The 17740-nt window shown below is 45.9% G+C and overlaps 1 protein-coding gene across 2 annotated transcripts in view; it reads right to left on the bottom strand.

Moving 5' to 3' along the window:
- Positions 1–17740, bottom strand: part of LOC123367349 (two pore calcium channel protein 1-like) — a 30904-nt gene that overhangs the window by 2463 nt on the left and 10701 nt on the right. For both annotated transcript variants that reach the window (XM_045011527.1, XM_045011528.1), the window contains exons 4-17: positions 17152–17280; positions 16575–16691; positions 12789–12907; positions 12410–12511; positions 11381–11507; positions 9212–9413; positions 7890–8034; positions 5803–5988; positions 4541–4605; positions 3801–3888; positions 2928–2997; positions 2093–2312; positions 1740–1830; positions 880–993 (exon numbers count right to left, since the gene is read on the bottom strand). In XM_045011527.1, coding sequence (XP_044867462.1) covers positions 880–993; positions 1740–1830; positions 2093–2312; positions 2928–2997; positions 3801–3888; positions 4541–4605; positions 5803–5988; positions 7890–8034; positions 9212–9413; positions 11381–11507; positions 12410–12511; positions 12789–12907; positions 16575–16691; positions 17152–17280 — 1775 coding nt within the window. The remainder of the gene's footprint in view (positions 1–879; positions 994–1739; positions 1831–2092; positions 2313–2927; positions 2998–3800; positions 3889–4540; positions 4606–5802; positions 5989–7889; positions 8035–9211; positions 9414–11380; positions 11508–12409; positions 12512–12788; positions 12908–16574; positions 16692–17151; positions 17281–17740) is intronic.

Genomic DNA, 17740 nt, shown 5'->3' with positions numbered 1-17740 from the left:
ACTGGACTGGCTCTCCCAGGCTCTTGCTATTGGGGCTTGGAGCCCCAGCAGTCCCTCCCCCAAAGGTCGCTCTGCATGCAAAGTGGAGCATGGCTCAGAATCAATGGAGCAGACCCTGCGATGCAGGAGCAGAACCCCCACACCTCTGTCAGGAGAGAAGGGAGAAGGAGAAAGCAACCTTTTCCCATTCTAACATACGACCAACTGCTGCTATTGACAGACTTTCAACGGGTCAGTGAAATGCCGGCCTCTTACAGCAAGGAGCAGGTGCCTGTCTGCCTCCCACCCCGCGACTGGGAATTAGCAGAGACGTCTGTCCAGAGAAGGTCTCATTTTAGCTGTTAGCCCCTTATGGGACAAGTCAGCTGCCTGAGTTCACACTCCTCTGCCCAAGCCATGTTCTAGGCTAGGGTTAAAGGAACTAACATCACACCTTCAATCAGAGCCCAGATGCCCACTGCAGCCTGTCTAATGGGGGAAACCGGACTGTCTCTGAATACAGTATCTAGAGCAGCCCGAGGCTGTTTTACTGATTTCACTAAAGTAGCTCCCTGAACACCCCTCTCTGCCAAAGGCAGGCAACGGATCTGTGCGCGCGGGAGGGAATGTGAGAGAAAGGGGAGGAGTGTAGGTAAGAGAGCCTATGCAGAAGAGTCACCTGTTCCTTTTCAAAGGCATCTGATCACCACAATGGTGGGGAGGCTACGAAATGGAACTGAACTCACCCAGGAGACTCTGGAAACCTAGATCAGATGCCTCAACTCTTGTATTTCTCAGGTGCAGATCACTAAGGACAATCCCATTACACTTTCCATCAGTAACTGGAGGTGTTGAGAGACCCACCCCCAAAGTACCACCTTTCCCCTGTAGTTTACTTACTCTTGGATTCCTACTCCCAGCTCTTGAATTTTCCTCTCAATGGCAGTTTCTACTTCGCTCTTTTCCAGGGAGTACTCCACAAAGAAAGCTTCTAGGATAAATGCTATGAGAATACTGAAGGGGGCGGGAGGGGAAAGACATGCTGTTTGTATAATCCTGCCTTTTATTAGTAACATGCCCAATGTTTTTGCAGAACAAGCCCGCGCATTATTAATGGATTTCTGCCATAGCAGACTGTGGAATTCATGGCCCATCAGTACACATCTCTCAGTGCCTACATACCGTGGAAATGCCCCCAGAGCAATAGATAACCCTTGCTATTTGCCAAAGACAACCCCCCTCCCCTCCCAACATGTCTTCATGGCCTGGCACTGAACAGGGATGGAGGAACCCGCAGAGTCCCAGTTAGATTTGCAGCTAGACAGTTTAATTCTTATTCTTTAAGATTCCAGCCCCAAGCAGCACTTTACAGAGTTAAGTGCTGTTGTCCATGAGACTCATTTAGGGCTTGCTGCCTCTCCCCTCCCCAAAGCATCCCCAATCCTTCCTCCACGGGGGAGACACAATCCTGCCTTCCTTCCTGACGTGTCTGTTTCATCTTCTAAGGAGGAGAAATCGCCCTTTTCATCAGTAAGGTGTCCCCCGTCTCAGTACCTCTTCATGCATCCATCAGCGGGAGGCATTTGCAGGGAAACCACCGTAACCCAGAGCCCAAGCGTATCATCCCAACCACAAAGCAGAGCTGCAGCCACCAGGCAGTAAGAGCCTCATGAACATATTACCTCAGGCCTTCAGCCTGCTGTGGCTCTCAGCCCCTTGCTTCCCCGCCCGCAAACAGATGGAAATGTCACTGAACTTACTTTATGATCATGATCACCACCACAATGTGGAAGGCAATGAAGTACAGCTTGGCAGCCTGATGAGTGACCAGGGCAAACCCATTGGCAAGAAGTATAAAGTTAAGGACTAGGACAGATAGGGAACATCTCCCTGCTGAGAACACCCTGCTTGGGACAGTCAGGATGACGACAAGACAAGACACATTTGAGCTTCCCTTGGTGACACTTCCTAGTTAAAAACTTTACTGAAGGGAATTAAGAGCTCATTTCTTTCTCCATTTTGACCCCATTGAAGTCAATGGTGTGGGGGTGTTTTTCCATTGACTTCTGTGGGCTCTGGATCGGACCCTGTGTTATAGATACGGAAAGGATATCATGCCACTGATTGACGACAGTTAGCTCCATCAGAACAACGAATGAAGATGTGATGTCATTGAAGTTGTTCTTGCAGTATTTGGCTCGAGCAAACAGAGAATCTTTTAAGGCAGGGTTTCCGCACTCCAGGGCATGATGGGCAGTGGAATTCCTGGGAAAGAACTGGATTTTCCCCTGGAATAGTTCCATGCCGATGATAGCAAACATGTAGTAAACCACCTAGGGAGAGAGATGGGAATGTCACATGACAGCTTTACCCAGCAGAGTACAGAAGCAGCTAGGATTCCACTATCAAATTCCCCAATGCACATTCCCCAATGCACTTCCCAGATTCTGTACCTAAATACTGGGCCACTTGAGCCAACTGTGGCTTCTCTCCAAGACCCTTTTTGAGGATGGCTGGTACTAGAAGATTAACAGAGACTCAGTCCAGGAAGTAGTGATTCTATACAAGGTTTACAAATAAACTAAGCACAGAGGGAGAAGAACTTTGAACTGGAATCTAAGTTGATGGAGGTGGGTTTTTCCAATTTATCATCTAATTTTATTATTTTGGGGGTGGGGGGGAGGGGAGAAAAGCACTGCAGCATCAAGCAGAATATTATATATCCTGAACTGGCAGCTAGGGAGAACCAGATCCTGCTAAATAGCTTTATGCATAAATAATCCTGAAAATATTCAGGTCCACACATGCAGCCTTGACTCTGGCCTGAGAGTGACCGCTCTGAAGCTTTATAGTTTGCCTTTTGAAGATAAAATCGGAATTCTAAGGAAGACAAGGTCATGCTACAGCAGGAACTGCTGCACTTCAGAGTTAGTGTCCAGGGTGCTTACCAGAGCCAGCCCACCAAAGGTCAGCATCGTCGGCACAATGTTTATGAGCGTATTCATGATGACCCGGAATCTAGAACAAGACAATTCATGAGACCCCCCGCAGGTTCAGACATTTATTTAAAGAGATATTCCAGGAATTCCTGATAGTTAGGGGACTCCATTGTTCAAAGAGGCACCATTTTGTTTTGCAGGGGCATGAGAGAGAGAAAAGTGGTGGCAGATCTCAGAGATCACTGGCCCATTTGCCTCTGCTGGTTGTTGGTGCCATTTCTCTGCCACTGTCCCACATTAATGCAGAATGGGGCTGGGGTGTAGGCTTGATCCTGTTTAACACCGTCTGCCTGCCTGCCTGCCCGCTGCTGGGCAGCCTTGTGTGGCTTCCCCACTTCACAGGGGCAGTGCTTGGTCTGCTCTAGTGGGCTCTCGCTTAGGTGTCTGAGTGAGTGGTGGGGCTTATTCCTGTTTGAGAAGAGAGCTGCTAGCGGCCCTTAAGCCTGGTCTACACTTGAGTTCCATTGGTACAAACTTTGTTGGGCTGGAGATGATGTGTCACCAACGTAGTGGTAAAATCCTTTAGCAAGGACAGAGTTTATGCCAGGATAAAGGTGCCTTATTCTAGTACAACTTATTCCCATATGGGAATGAGACTGACTACACTGGTATCAAAACCCCTTTGTAAAGCTGTGCAGCCCTTGTAAAGCCATAGGGCAGCATGGATACAGCCAGCTACACCAGTATTGCTTGTGTGTGTCACCAAGGGCTCGATCTACTCAGCTGAGCAGATGTTAGCTGGCTGGGAGACCCGGTCCCCTGCCAGCCTCTGGATCAGCTCAATGCAGTGGTAGAGGGCTGCAGCCCCATTACATTCTTTACCTTTGAATGCTATCCACAATCCTGATGAGACGGAGGACTCTCAGTATGAAGACAATATCCAGCACTTGCTGGCTATTGTATTGACTTGCTGAGGAAGAAAGCAGCACCAGCAGCTTTTAGCATACATGATCTCCAATACTTCCCTGTTTGCTTAAGACAAAGGCTAATTAAATCACTAGGCAAAGCACAGAAAGTGTCCCCCATCAGTCACAGTACAATAGCAGAATGAGACAGAGCCCTGAGATGGTTGTGCATCACAAGATGTTCTATTTCTATCATCCTCAAAGATGTGTGCACAATTCTGGTACATGACACTTCAGATTCTGACAGGGATGGGTGGTTTGTATTTCAAAACCCAAAATAAAACAAAGGGGTTTGTTTCTGCCCCCCTCCAACATAAGAGGTAGTATTTAATTTAAATGGATACCTTTCATCGCTATTACATACATAGCTGGAACGAACAAAAACTATGTTGTAATCTAAACAATGTTACCTACTGAAAGGGTACAGATTATGGGTTCATTCTTCCCCCGATTGTTGTTTAAGTTTTTTTATACTTCCCCCTTCCCCAAAAACATGCAGAATTCTTCATAAGTTTCAATGGAAACCATGAGTTGAGAGTAATATTAGGAGATAAATCTAAAAGAAAAACAAAAAGCCCACCACATAAGCTACAAGTGCCTGAGAAATTAACAGCCTGCTAATGCCACAGAAGGTTTAAAGCATAATGCTGTTCTTACCTGATTTAAGTGAAGCATTGAGAATCGTAGCTATTAGAGCAGCGATAATGATGGAGGTATCAAACCTAGTGTTGATGGAAAGAATTCTATTACACAGATAATTCTATTGCACATGGAAGTGCAGTGCAGGCATTTAGATATTAATAGTGATGGACACAATACAAGGCCTTCATCTGCAAACACTCAAACGTGTGCTTAAAGTTAAGCACACAAGGATTCCTACCAAGCCAGAGGAACTATTCATGTGCTGAAGCGTTTGCAGGTTTGGGCCCTAAACGGCTGGACTGTGACCTCTTTGGGGCAGGGACTGTATTTTATTCTGAGTTTGTACAGAACACCTAGCACAGCAGCCCCAGACCCAGTCAAGGCTCCTTGTGTTACTTCATGCACTGAAACAGCCATCCAGGACTAAGCAAAGTTTCTACATTGGACATATGGTTTGCAAAGATGACCTGCAAGGTGTGTGTGTGTGGGGTGGGGGTGGGGGGAGAATGGCTTACGCTTCTTTGGTTATTGCTGCTTTGCAGTGGATAAGAGACCTAGAATGTTCTTTACTACTTTGTTTACATTAGAATTTCAGGCCCAGTCTGTGCTACAAGTCTCTGGACAACTGGAAAACTAGTAGGTTCCAGTATCACAGGGGGAGAACCACCCAGCTAATGAGAGGGGTGAGGGGATTCTTGTATTGACTGTTGGAACTAAGGGCTGTTTCTATTAACAGGTATTTAAGTCCCACCCCACTTTTGATTTAAAGTCTGATAAAGCTCTTATACCTACAAGCCCCAATGGGTCTGCCAGCAAGTCAGTGACAGCCAAGGCTTGACAGTCCCAATATTTTTAGGGCAAAGAGGGTACACACAAGAGCTATCACCCCACTTCCAGACCTTCCTGCAGTAGTATTAAAAAAAGCAGCACAAACCCAATTGTTGAAAATGTACATTCCTTTTTAAAGGCAAGCCACCCCCCCCCCCCCGCCCCCACTCTGGTACCAAGAAACCAGTCCAGTTTTCTCATCTTGTACTCCAGTTTGAGTTTAGAGCATTTATCTTGCCATCTCACATTGGCAATCGCTTTAGTTATATGCTGGTTATGCAAGTATGAACTTTACTAATCTAGTGCTGGTTGTTTTTACAAGAAGAATCTAATTCGAGTAAGAGGCTGAATGTAAAAAGTGTCTTTGGCTGCAAAGAGAAGAAAGTTGCAAGACATTCTTCCTATATCCCCTCTGCCCTCAAACCACCGCAACTCAGCGCCCTACTTACCAGTTCCAGAACTGGGTCTTTGCAAAGAATGCCCTGGGTTCATAAGTATACACTTTCAGGAGGATCTCAAGGATATATAAAGACAGGAAAACCCACTCTGCATAGGAAATCAAGGGGTTTTCCTCATCCAAAGCAATGAATACGGCGTTTATTAGAATGATTACATCGTAAGTCCAAACAAAGCCCCTGCAAGAAGTGGGAGGGAAAAATAAAAAAAGAAAGAGTTTGTTTGCTCCTGCCTATGAAGGTTTAAAATATATAAAATATCCCTCAGAAGACTCCCCTGTGACCTTAAGAGCCCTTCAGTGCAAACTGGCAGAGAGAGCCGCACTGTTGTGTAGTTCTGAATGTTGTTTAAGATTTCAAATGAAAGCCAGGCACACTAGTGATTAATATCATTGCAAAATACATATATTAAACATTAGATAAGGAATTACAGATGCTTGCTGATACTATGCTTTAAAGTCTGATCAAACAAACAAACAAACAGAAAACCAGGTTTTCTTCCAGACAAGAGGAAGGACAGTTACCTCCATCTCTAATGGGAACTGTCTCTGGCATGACCATGTTCAATGGGCAGTTCATTTGCATCAGAGATAAAAACAGGAAGAACAAATTAATAGGAGGTTCTGAAATCAGCATGGAAACACACTCCCATCTGCACCCCAGTGATCCATCCTGACTCTGGTGAATATCAGGAGAAGCAAAAAGATGTTTCTGTTATCCATCACTTAGGAGGCCAGCATTCTTTGTATCCATGAATGGTGGATCCCCTACCATGCGGGTGGGTGCTGCTGAACGGGTGCCTTAGATAGCTTTATCATCTTAGTCAAGGATTGTAGCCGGTTAAGTTTTAGTGACTTGAAGAGTGTTATACATCTGTCATATTTGTAACCATTTCTGCTTTTAGTGTTGCTTAGTCTTCCTTTCAGTTCTCGGTTAAACAACTTCTTGTTTTATCATAAGCACAAATCAGTGCTGTTATATTAAGCAAAGTGTGAATTCCTGGTTAAATCAAGCAAGCTAGTATGTACACAGTCTCTAAGGAGACAGTGAACTTGCTAATTTGTGAGTGTCCAGCGACGGGACTGGATGTTGCAGGGAGACACTTCTCCAGTTTCGGAACCGATACACACCAAGGCCTAACCTGCAAGGCAAAGTTAAGCCTGGCAGAGTCCTGAGGAATCTATGGAGCCAGTTAAACTGGGAATGGCAGGGAGCTGTCAAAGTTTAGCACCAGCAGATTTCTTTGATGCTGAGGCAGAGAGGTAACAAGGCGAGACACAGTTCTGGATGTTCCAAGAAAGCCTCACAACCCTCCCATCCACATCCCCATTTCCCAGTTACAAAACCAGCTTTGCCATATATCAGCCAGTGTTTCAGTTTAAACAGCCTTTTTCCTGATGGAGAATTTAGGAGAGCTGATGTAACTTAACCTTATATCTGAGAAGCCAGTTACTGCAAGTGTGTATATTCAGTTGTTGACAAGATCTAGCTTTCAGTGATGTTGGAAGTTCAGTCTGCATCAAATCAAACAGCGCTCATAAATAGATGTGAGATGCCCAGAAGAGTAGAAAGGAATTGGAGAAAATTAAACATCAGATTGAGCCCTAAATTAGCTCTTGATTCCAATTTAATAGAGGTCGGTGAAACGGAGCGCAATACCACTTTACTACAGAGACTGCTGGGTTATTATAGGTTTTCATACCTGAATTCAGACTCCTTTTGAGCAAGACTTTATTTTCAAGCCAGAACATACAGCAGATCTGCTGTAGAATACTTGTGATATCATTCAGTGCTTATAGCACGACTGAGTTAAAGGGACTGGAACGTGAAGACGGGGGTTTTCAGTAGCATTCAGCATTGGTCTAACTCCTACTCAAGTTAAGGATCAAACTCCCGTTGACTCAAGTGGGAGCAGAGTTATGCTAAGACTGCGCACTTCTGAAAAAAATCCCACCTGTAGCATTCCCCTCGCAGGGCTGGCATTTTCCAGCCTGCCATCCAGGTGAACACTTGTCCAGAGGTAAATGCTGCTTTGCAGCATCATTATGAGATGCTCATTGTGAGGGCAGAGACAGACTTACTTGTGTTGAACCATGCTACGTATGAATAGGCTCACTGCTGAGTTATACACATGGGGCATCCAGTGTTCCAGGGGGTGGGTTTGTATCCTCATTGCAATCACCTGGATGTTCAGAAGGTCTGCCAGACGCACAAAAGATTTTTTGTCTGTTGTGGACAGGAAAGATGCCAATTAGCCTACATGCATAATAAATGGCAGCATTTCATATTTGCAGAAATACAGGCCTTATGTGAAAAAGCAGTACTGTACTTCACTCTGCCCACACGCACACTGCAACACACAGAGAACACACAGGACTCGACCCCCCAGGCACAAAAGGAGCTTCCTTCAGCCATGCTAGCTTCATACTAGCTAGGAGCCCTCTTCACCTGTGCAGGGAGCTGTGGCATGAAGTTGTAAAGAGACTTGCTGGGGGGGGGCGGAGGGAGGGAAGAGAGAAAGAAAGAAATCACATCTATAGGACTCATTTCACTCCTTACTTGCGAAAATTTTAAACCTCATCAAGGCGGCCAATCTTTAGGCAAACACGTAGTGGTCAGATCACACATCCACAGTTAAGCAATCACTATTCATTAACGTAAGTGGTTGCAAATAACATTTTTCTATTTAACAGGTGATAACTGAGGAATTTGCTGACAAATAAATGCTGGCTTTTTAGTAGCCCCCCCTTGTAGGTTTGTTCCTAGACAGAGGCTGGAAATCTGGAAGCACATTTAAAGTGCAAAGGAATTTCCAGACTGCATCAGATAAGAGCTCCATCTTTCCCAAAATCCTGTCTCTAGTAGTGGGTAGAACAAGATGCTCAAGAGGAAGGCACGAGAAACCCCACAGCAGGAAAACTTCCCCCCCATCACAGGTTATTTTCTTAACCCCCTTCACTGAGAGTCTGGCTCATGCCTGGCGGCAGGAGAATTTATATCCCTGATAAAGCCATGGCAAAAATCAGATTTCCTCATCTGTATGGAAAGAATTTTTTTATGCCAAACATCTTTGGAGAGTCTCCTACACATTTATCATGTAGGAGTTTTAAATTTGAGGTCATGAAGGCTCCAAGACACTCTGTGCATGGAAACAAAGTGGCCTAAGAATGTGTGAAAAGAAACTGAATGCTACAAGCTTAGATAAGTGAGGTAGCAGGATATGCCTGGTTGAGAGTGTCACCAGTCACACAAAGCCAAGTGACCGGATGGGTAGATTTTCAGCATTCACTTCAGGTTGGTTACATATGGTACATTGAAAATATACATCTCACTGCTTAAGCCAAAAGGTCCTCCCCTACTTCAGTAATGCCTCCCCAACAAGCGTTGGTTTACTGCTACTCACCTACATAACCTTTTTGTTCCTCATCGGATACTCTCAACAGGAGCTCTCGATGGGAAGTGCTGATATCTGGGGCCACTAGTTTGACGAGTTCCTTCCACTGGGCTTCTTGAACAACATACTCTGTGCCCTCCTTGACCTTTAGGATGTTGAAGGCTTCTATCATCTTGTGACGCTTCATGTAAGCAAGTTTGCGGATCTCATTCTGGAGGAGACAATGGATTTCAGATACCCAGAGGGTGGGTTTATTTCCCTCCCATCTCACACTTATTTTTAAACTTAATGTAGTTTTGGGATATTCATGAATGCCAGATTTGTTCTTGCATGTCTATACTAGACTGCCAAGGAGGACTCTACAGGAAATGAACCGAGAGCAAAAGTTCCCAGCTGACAATGCTCCATTCAGCCAGAGAAGCAGAGAATGACCAATAGTCAAGAGTGACTCATCTGGCCAGCTGTGGAGCAGTTGCAGCAGGCTACCAGGAAAGTCCTGCCCTGTCCTCCGCTGTAGAGTGGTCACTAGCCCCTATTTCCTGCTCAGTCTATCAAAAACTTCCCAGACATATCAAGGTGGGATCCATAGCAACAGTTTGCTCCCATGGGACACCTCTTAACAGGTTAAAAACCTAGATGGCTTATACTAGGCCTTGAAGGATGGTGTGCAACTGGGGGAGTGGGAAGAGTGTTGGTATGTAATGAACAGCATGGAGGGGTGAGTCACAAGGGCTTTATTATGGACTGGAAGGCCCTCAAGCTGGAGTAGAAGAGAAGAGGAGGGAATCGATTTAGACATCACATCAACACTAACAAGTGAGGCCTCGGAAAGTGGCAGCTACCCGTCTGATTTCTGTGGTACACAGATGGGAGATGATCCTGCCAACAGCAAGCTCCCGGAATTTGGGCAGAAGAGGCAGCCAACTTCCTACCTCCGCTAGGCAGTCTGCCCAACAGACAGCATGCAGGGATGGTTTTTGTGGCCTCCTGTTAGTGCATTTGGCAGGAGACCTTGTGTACAAGAGAGGAAGGTTAGTCTGTTTATGAAAGGTCAGTGGAACTTTTAGCATTAGCCCTTTAATGGCAGGCACTAGACATGCTTATCGTGTCCTCATTTACCCCAAAATGTAGTGGGTGCTACTGGAAGAGGGAAGATCTACGCCACTCTGATTGAATATTGCATCCTCTGCTTTGTCCTCCTGCCAGTGCCTTAAGGGTATGTTACAGAGCAAACACACACTATGCAGAGTTGCTGCTGGGTGGCAGCTATCTTCCAGGTAGAGACATTCTGGAAGGGAGGTTTTCCTAATGTTTAGCAGGAACAGTGTGCAAAGAGGACTGCACCCAGTCTATTGATGAGCGCACACACCAGGCATTTACTGTGAGAATTCAAAACAAGTGGTGGTTGTGGCACTAGCAGCATTAAGTCATTCTGTATTGTGTATTAGTGCAATAAAAATAAGAAGCAGCCATGAGCCCCAGGCATGGGCCAGGACCCCGTGGTACAAGGCGCTGGGCAGACAGGCACAGAACAGGGGGACAGGCCCTGCCTAGAGAGCTTCCCTCTTCTCCCCACCTGGTCTTCTTTGACTGTAAGCTCTTCAGGACAGGGCCATGTTTATACTGAGCCTAATGCCATGGGGTCTCTGGGTGCTAGTAGAACCATTAAGTGACATATGGAAACCTCATTAAACAGCTCTAAAGGATGGTTCAGAATCAGCAACCAATTAGTCGTGCTGTCCCCTGGAAAGGATGAGTGGCTGGCTGTGGGACGTTGCCTCGAGGAGACTTTCCTCACAGATGCTCTGTGGGTCTCTCCCCTCTCTCTGCCCCCACCACTGAACAATGTTGCAGCACAACCCCACTACTAGGCTGTAACAGGAGATTTGCCATAATGCCAGCACCTTACAGCTGTGCCGTAAGAAGGGTTACTAGATAGAAAACATCAAGTGGGGTTTTGGTTAGCACAAAAATCACTGTCCCACTGATTTGGTGGCCTACTGCTGGGAGTCGGACTCACTCCACAAAGCAGTCTGCACTGGATTCACAAACACTTGCGACTCGGAGGACCAGAGGAGGAAACAGATGTTGTTAAAGCAGAACACTCCATGCAGAGATGGGTAGAGTCATGTTATTGCTATGCCCAGTTCAGGAGATGCTCTTCCTCGCACACTTTACCTTTAAATGTTTCCTGTAATTGTTGTACACAACAGCCAGGAAGACAGACATGAAGAGGTAGGTGTTGATTACTACATAGGTTATGAAGAACAGGGAATACCACCAACTGAAGTCAAACGCCGGCATCCTAGATGGGGCGAGAGTGGCTTTAGTCATTTTATAGTGAAAGCCGGGATTCATATATAGCAACAAAACCTCTGGGACAGCTTCCAAAAGGCTGTCTCAGGATACATTGCACCTTATAGGCATGAGACTGAAAGCAGCGTTGGAACAGGTCAGTCTGAAATTCAGCAAGTCAATCACACCATAAGAATCACAAGCCGCATGTTCTCCGAGTCAAAATTCTTCCCACGGGTGCTCATTTGCAACTGCTAATAACGTGGATAAGGGGAGTATAGAATTTGGCCTTTGGGTGGACAGCAGAGGACAGACACCCCATGCTGCTGTCCTCTCCAGCTCTCTTGTTCCCAAGGCTATTGGTTCAATGAATGCAGCTCCTGGTGTGGGGGAGGGAAGAGAGAGAGAGAGAGAGAGAGAGAGAAAGAAATACTCTCACTGGTAAATGCAACTCTGAATTAAAAGGCTAAAAAGCCACAAAACCCTCACCAGGGTTTGGGTGCTGCCTAGAGGTGATGATAGTCCCCACTGCGGTACAGGTTACAGGGCGAGGGGCAAGTCAGGCCACTCACCATCAGGACAAGGCTAAATGCTCCCACCTCCCCACATGCAGAGTCCATCCAAGCCAGTCAAATCACACAGTGCCCAGAGGCTGTTACAAGTACTGTGCTGTTTGAGACTTCCTCATTGCCTAGATTATATCATCTGTGATTTAAAGACCCAGAAAACAGAGAAATCCTTTTACGTTAAATATGGTGACAGACTCTGCATGTCTTTCCTTCTACTGCAGCGAGCTCTGGATTGGACTCTAGACTGCTGCTCCAGTTCTATGCGCTATGCTGCGCTTCCCGGCTGCCCAAAGATAGGTTGCTGCACCTAGATTGCTCTGCAGATGCCAGGCTGGGTACGTACATGACGTCAGGGCTGTTGGCTGTCGTCACCAGCACATACAGATCAAATACGATTTCTAGGTAGTTTGTAAAATATGGAGATCCTTCCACTGTCCGGAGATTCCTGAAAAGGAAGAGGCACCATGAAATTACACACACAGATACCAAGTCACTGACACACAGCTATTGCAGGGTGGTTGACACTGCAGTCAGACTCCCTATGGCCTTATTTTTTGGAAGTACCCAATACCCACAGATGATAAAGCCAGTCATGGTTGCTCAGCAGTTCTGGAACCCCCGCCATACTTCATCATCTGCAGGATTTGGAGCTGGCAGATTCCCTTGGATCCAAAGCTTGAAACCCACCACACAGGGAACTCCAGAACGAAAAGTGCTCTCACCTGTCACCGAACAGCTTCAGAGCCATGAGAGAGAACATGAGGACGCTGAACATGAAGAGCAGGAAGACGTATGTGATCTCTGGCAGTGTGTTTCGTATACTGCGGAACACTCTCCGGATCTGCCAAGACAACAGGGAGCATTTAGAAAATGAACTGCGTCAGCTTTCCCCATGGCTTTCACACCGGAGTTTGTAGCGCCTCCTCCCCCATGATCAGGCAGAGCAGGAGACAGGCATTCTTTCCATTGACAGAAAGTGATCTAGCCACCAATTAACGATGCCCAACAGTAAACTCCACTCTGTGGTCTTTACACAACCTGTTCCTCTAGGGCCCAAACTGGGCCTGGCCAAGCCAGATTGGCTGCCTGGTTCTTGGAGGATGCCATCTTGATCCCCAGAACGTCAAAGCTAAGTCTCTAGCCCTTATGTTTACAAAGGGAGCCTTCCAGCATCCAAAGATGAACCAAGCATAAGCTGGTGCAACAATATCTGCCTGAGTCTTCAGGCAGCCTGAGAAAATAGCTTTGAGAGGCCCCGCAATGTCTCATTTGTTTCAATGAGGTAATGCCCCAGGTGTCCCATGACAATGATTTAATTAATAATATTGTTAGCTATTTTACTGTGTATGAAGTGCGTAAGTAAGGAGGGGGCAATGATCCTAGGAAGATCGGCACAGTCTGCTGTAAGGGTATGTTCCACCAGGAAAATGCCACATGACAGGAAACTTATGAGCCAACACATTTCTACTAGCAGTATTAGACAACTTCACACTTGGTATAGACAAGCACTGCCATGGACGAGTCTTCTCTGGGTTCCATGGGCTTGTTGGCCAACTGAGCATGCACAATCTGCATGGCATCTCATGTAGGCAGAGCCTGGGAAGATACCAGGGCCTTCTTCCCCTGTCCCCAAGAGACAGAAGAGGAGTCCCCACCTATGTACAGCAGACACACCCTGTTGAAAAGGGGAAGCAACAGTTCTCATCTCACACCCGCCCAAAGATGTTCCCATGCACAATTCAGTCGCTGAAGTCGAACAAACATTGTCAGACTCTGCCAGTCAGTCATCAAAAGGTCTTGGACTGCATCAACTTTAAACTCATCCTCACGAAAGTCATTGCTCCATACAACTCTTAGAAAAGCTTTTACCCAGATGCCTGTATTATGGCACAGACAAGTGCGTAAGGCTATGTCTACACAACACGTCTTACAGCGGGGCAGCTGTGCTGCTCTAAGGTCTCCCGTGTAGCCACTCTATGCCGGCGGGAGAGAGCTCTCCCACCAGCATAACACTGTCCACACTGGTACTTTTGTCAGTGAAACTTACATTTCCCCACCACCACCACTTCCGTGACCGACAAAAGTGCTAGTGTAGACAAAGCCTCCTCTAAGACACTAAATACGCCAAGCTCATAAAGCAAGTCGGCCTCTCACCCAACAGCTTCCTGGCAGGCAGAGGAAGAGTTGTTCAACATTAACCATGTGTAGGTCACTTCATGAGCCACAGCTGAACTGAGCTGTATTCTAAATCAGAGTAGGCGGGATGAAAGATTACACAAAAACATGGAGATTTCCCTTGGGGGAGAGAGGAATGGAGACGGGACCACACAAGACAGATGTTAAGTTATAAGACTGGCCTTGCGGGTCAGACCAATGGTGCATGTGGCCTAGCCTGACTTCTGACAGTGGCCAGAGACAACAGAACAGGGCAATTATCAAGTGATCTATCTCCACTTGTACACTCAGCTTCTGGCAGTCAGAGGTTTAGGTACACCCAGAGCATGAGGTTGTGTCCCTGATCATCTATGTTAATAGTCATTGATGGCCCTAGTTCTTTTAACCCAGTTATACTTTTGGCCTTCACAACATCCCCTGGCAGTGAGTTCCACGAGTTGACTGTGTTGATTGAAGAAGTACTTCCTTATGTTTCCTTTAAACCTGCTAAATATATGTTATTGGGTGACCCCTGGTTCGTGTGCTACGTGAAGGGGTAAATATCCACTGCCCTCACTTTCTCCACACCATTCATGATTTTACAGACCTCTAGGACATCCCTCCCTCAGTCATCTCTTTTCTAAGCCGAACAGTCCCAGTCTATTTAACCTCTCCTCATGTGGAAGCTGTTCCATACCCCTAATCATTTTTGTTGCCCTTCTCTGCACCTTTTCTACTTCTAAGGTCTTTTTTTATATGGGGCAACCAGAACTGCAGGAAGTATTCAAAATATGGGTGTACCATGAATTTGTATAGTGGTGTTATGATATTCTTCTTTTATTATCCATCCCTTTCATACTGGCTCCCAACCTTGTTAGCTTTTTTGACTCCAAGATCTTTCTTAGCGGTAACAGCTAATTTAGACCCCATCATTTTGTATGTATAGTTGGAAATGCAATGCTATGTGCAAAGTGCACGTTAGAAGAAATAATCCCATCTGCCATTTTGCTGGTTAGAGAGTACTCAGATACCATGGTGATGGGCACAGTTCAAGAAGCTGAACAGAACAGGCCAAGTTTTAAGATGCTAGCTCCCCTGGTCCTACTATTCACATGTGGCAGTCACCACTGCCCGTCAAGTCCCTGAAGCCCTTTCTTCCACGTTAGTCACTGCCACACTAATAAGCCTCCACAGACAGACAGCCTGGCTTCAGTACTGCTCTACAGTAGCAATCCACCTGCACTGCCTGAGGAGGAAGAGCTGTGTCAACAAATCTTGGACAACCCTCCAAATCCCTACCAAGTAGGTATTGTCCATATTTACACAGCCAGACAATTTGAGATCACATGGTAACTCAGAGGCAGAACTGGGATTAGAACCTGTAACTCCAGGCTGCCGGTCCCATGCTCTCATTTTAAGAATCTGCTGTCTCCCCACTTCAAAAGGGGGTGCCTTGATTGTCAAGGCAGTGATCCAGTCTGTTCATGACACAGGAGTGAACAAGCGAAGTCTGGGCAGCCTATGCAGTTGAGATGACAACGTAATTAGCACAGCTGTGATCTCGTTCGCCTAGAAGGGTTCTAGAAACAAGTAATTTTTGACAAATGAGCAGAGCAGGCAACAGAAGCAAGGTTAGGGAAGAATAATTAGCACATGAACTTAAATTAAGAATCCAGACAAAGTGAACTGACCCCAAAGAAGTTGGGACCATGCAAAGATTCAGGTTCCAGCCAGAAGCTTTTCAATTCTGTCCGCAGAGCCAGCTGTGATTAGGTAAGTCACTGCATAGGCAGAAGGATATCACACACACACACACACACACACACACACTTTTGAAGCTACTTGCAATTCTCCATTATTTCCACCATTCCAAAGCCATGGAACTGCTGCCTGCAGGAGTCACTTTCTTCTCGCTTGGCTGTCAAAGAGATCTTCACTCAGTGCAGGAGAGAAACCCTGCCGATATGCACCCTATTCTCCCTCTGTCACAGCACAGAACACAAGAGTTCTGTGTCACACTCCCTCTGCTCTGCCACAGCCAGACACCAAGAGCTTGATCGTTGGGGACAATGAAGCTCTAGAAGCATTTTGGATTCACACCAAAGGGAAAGAGGGGTGTGTTTGCACACACCCAATAATGCTCATGCTGACCAACCACAAGGGTATCTTTGAAGAGAGCCTTGGCAGACACGGTAAGGAAAAAAAAAAAAGAAAAAAGCCATAGACTCTCATTGGCTTCCGTAGAAGGCTCTCTTACAGCCACTCTGTCAAATGCTCTTACTCCAAGATATCAGCAGGCAACTTCAGACAACCACCACCCAAACCCATTCGTGTGATGACCAAGTGTTGCTTACCTGGCGACTTTCTGCAAAGTTTATTAAGAAAATGGGCCTCAGGAATCTTGACCATCTAATGCTGTTTATGTTCGAGATTTTAAGTGCCCCATATATAATCAGGTCAATTAAGGTCACCTGTGGAAGAAAGAGCAGCAACAATTCACAGGAAAGGGTTTGGTCTACCACTCATTGTAACACAGGGACCTGCTCTTTGATAATTAAGAGACCACAGTTTCATGAGGTAGTGTTATCTCCTACAGGAGATGCAAGTTTCAGTAGATTAGACCATGTTATGACATCAAGACTGACAATGCACATATAATAAAAAAAAAATTGCTCTTGCCACATTTTCTTTCAACAGAATTCCAGAAACTGTGCCTCTGTTGTAAGTCATGCTCTGAAACTGATCTATTAAGAGAAGAGGGGGACACATTGGAGCTGTACAAATGGGAAGAACAGGCTGTTTGTAGACCTGGCTATCAACCAGCCCCATCATTTCACACAATCCTTGTCACAATGGAAGTGGAAGTCTACAGAAGATCTAGCTTCGCACACCTAATTCCTTCACGTCACAGTGACCACGGCTGTAACTCACCAGTATTGCTATCATGATGCAGATATTCTTTGTATCCTTCCAAAACACATTGCGAGGGGTGACTTTGGCAAAGTGCACCAGTCGGCTGAAGAACACCAAAAGGCACAATACTTCCACCAGCGAGGTGGCCTGCAAAGGGAGGACAAAAAGTTTAAGCCAAAACAACTGTCTTGCTAGACTGCCCCAATATCGTCTCTTTAGCTGCATTATTCTCTACCTGCCACCAGACAAGTTCAGACAGTGAGCCAGAGGGAGTAACAAGAAAAACGGAGAGGAGGAGGTATCAGAGTGGTTTTCACTGGGAATTTGCTGTTGATTGAGCTTTTTTTTTTTAAACTGTCTTTCACTGTAAAAAGAAAAAAAAAAAGTCACCTATTCAATGTTGGCCACTAATTTTTTGGTGCTTCTCGTGTAACACTAGGAATTTAATTAGGGTGGCATCTTAGGGAGCTCGTAGATTTTCACGTATGCAGGATTTGGGACGGATGTCTGTCAAGGTATATGATGCCAGTGCAGTATGGAATTCTATTCTGGAAATAGAACCCCTAGCTCTTCTAGAGAACTTTTCATCCATAGATCTCAAAGCACC

The sequence above is a fragment of the Mauremys mutica genome, chromosome 3 (assembly GCF_020497125.1).
Source record: "Mauremys mutica isolate MM-2020 ecotype Southern chromosome 3, ASM2049712v1, whole genome shotgun sequence".
Classification (NCBI taxonomy): Eukaryota; Metazoa; Chordata; order Testudines; family Geoemydidae; genus Mauremys; species Mauremys mutica.
This window is presented reverse-complemented; position numbering and strand designations above follow the sequence as displayed.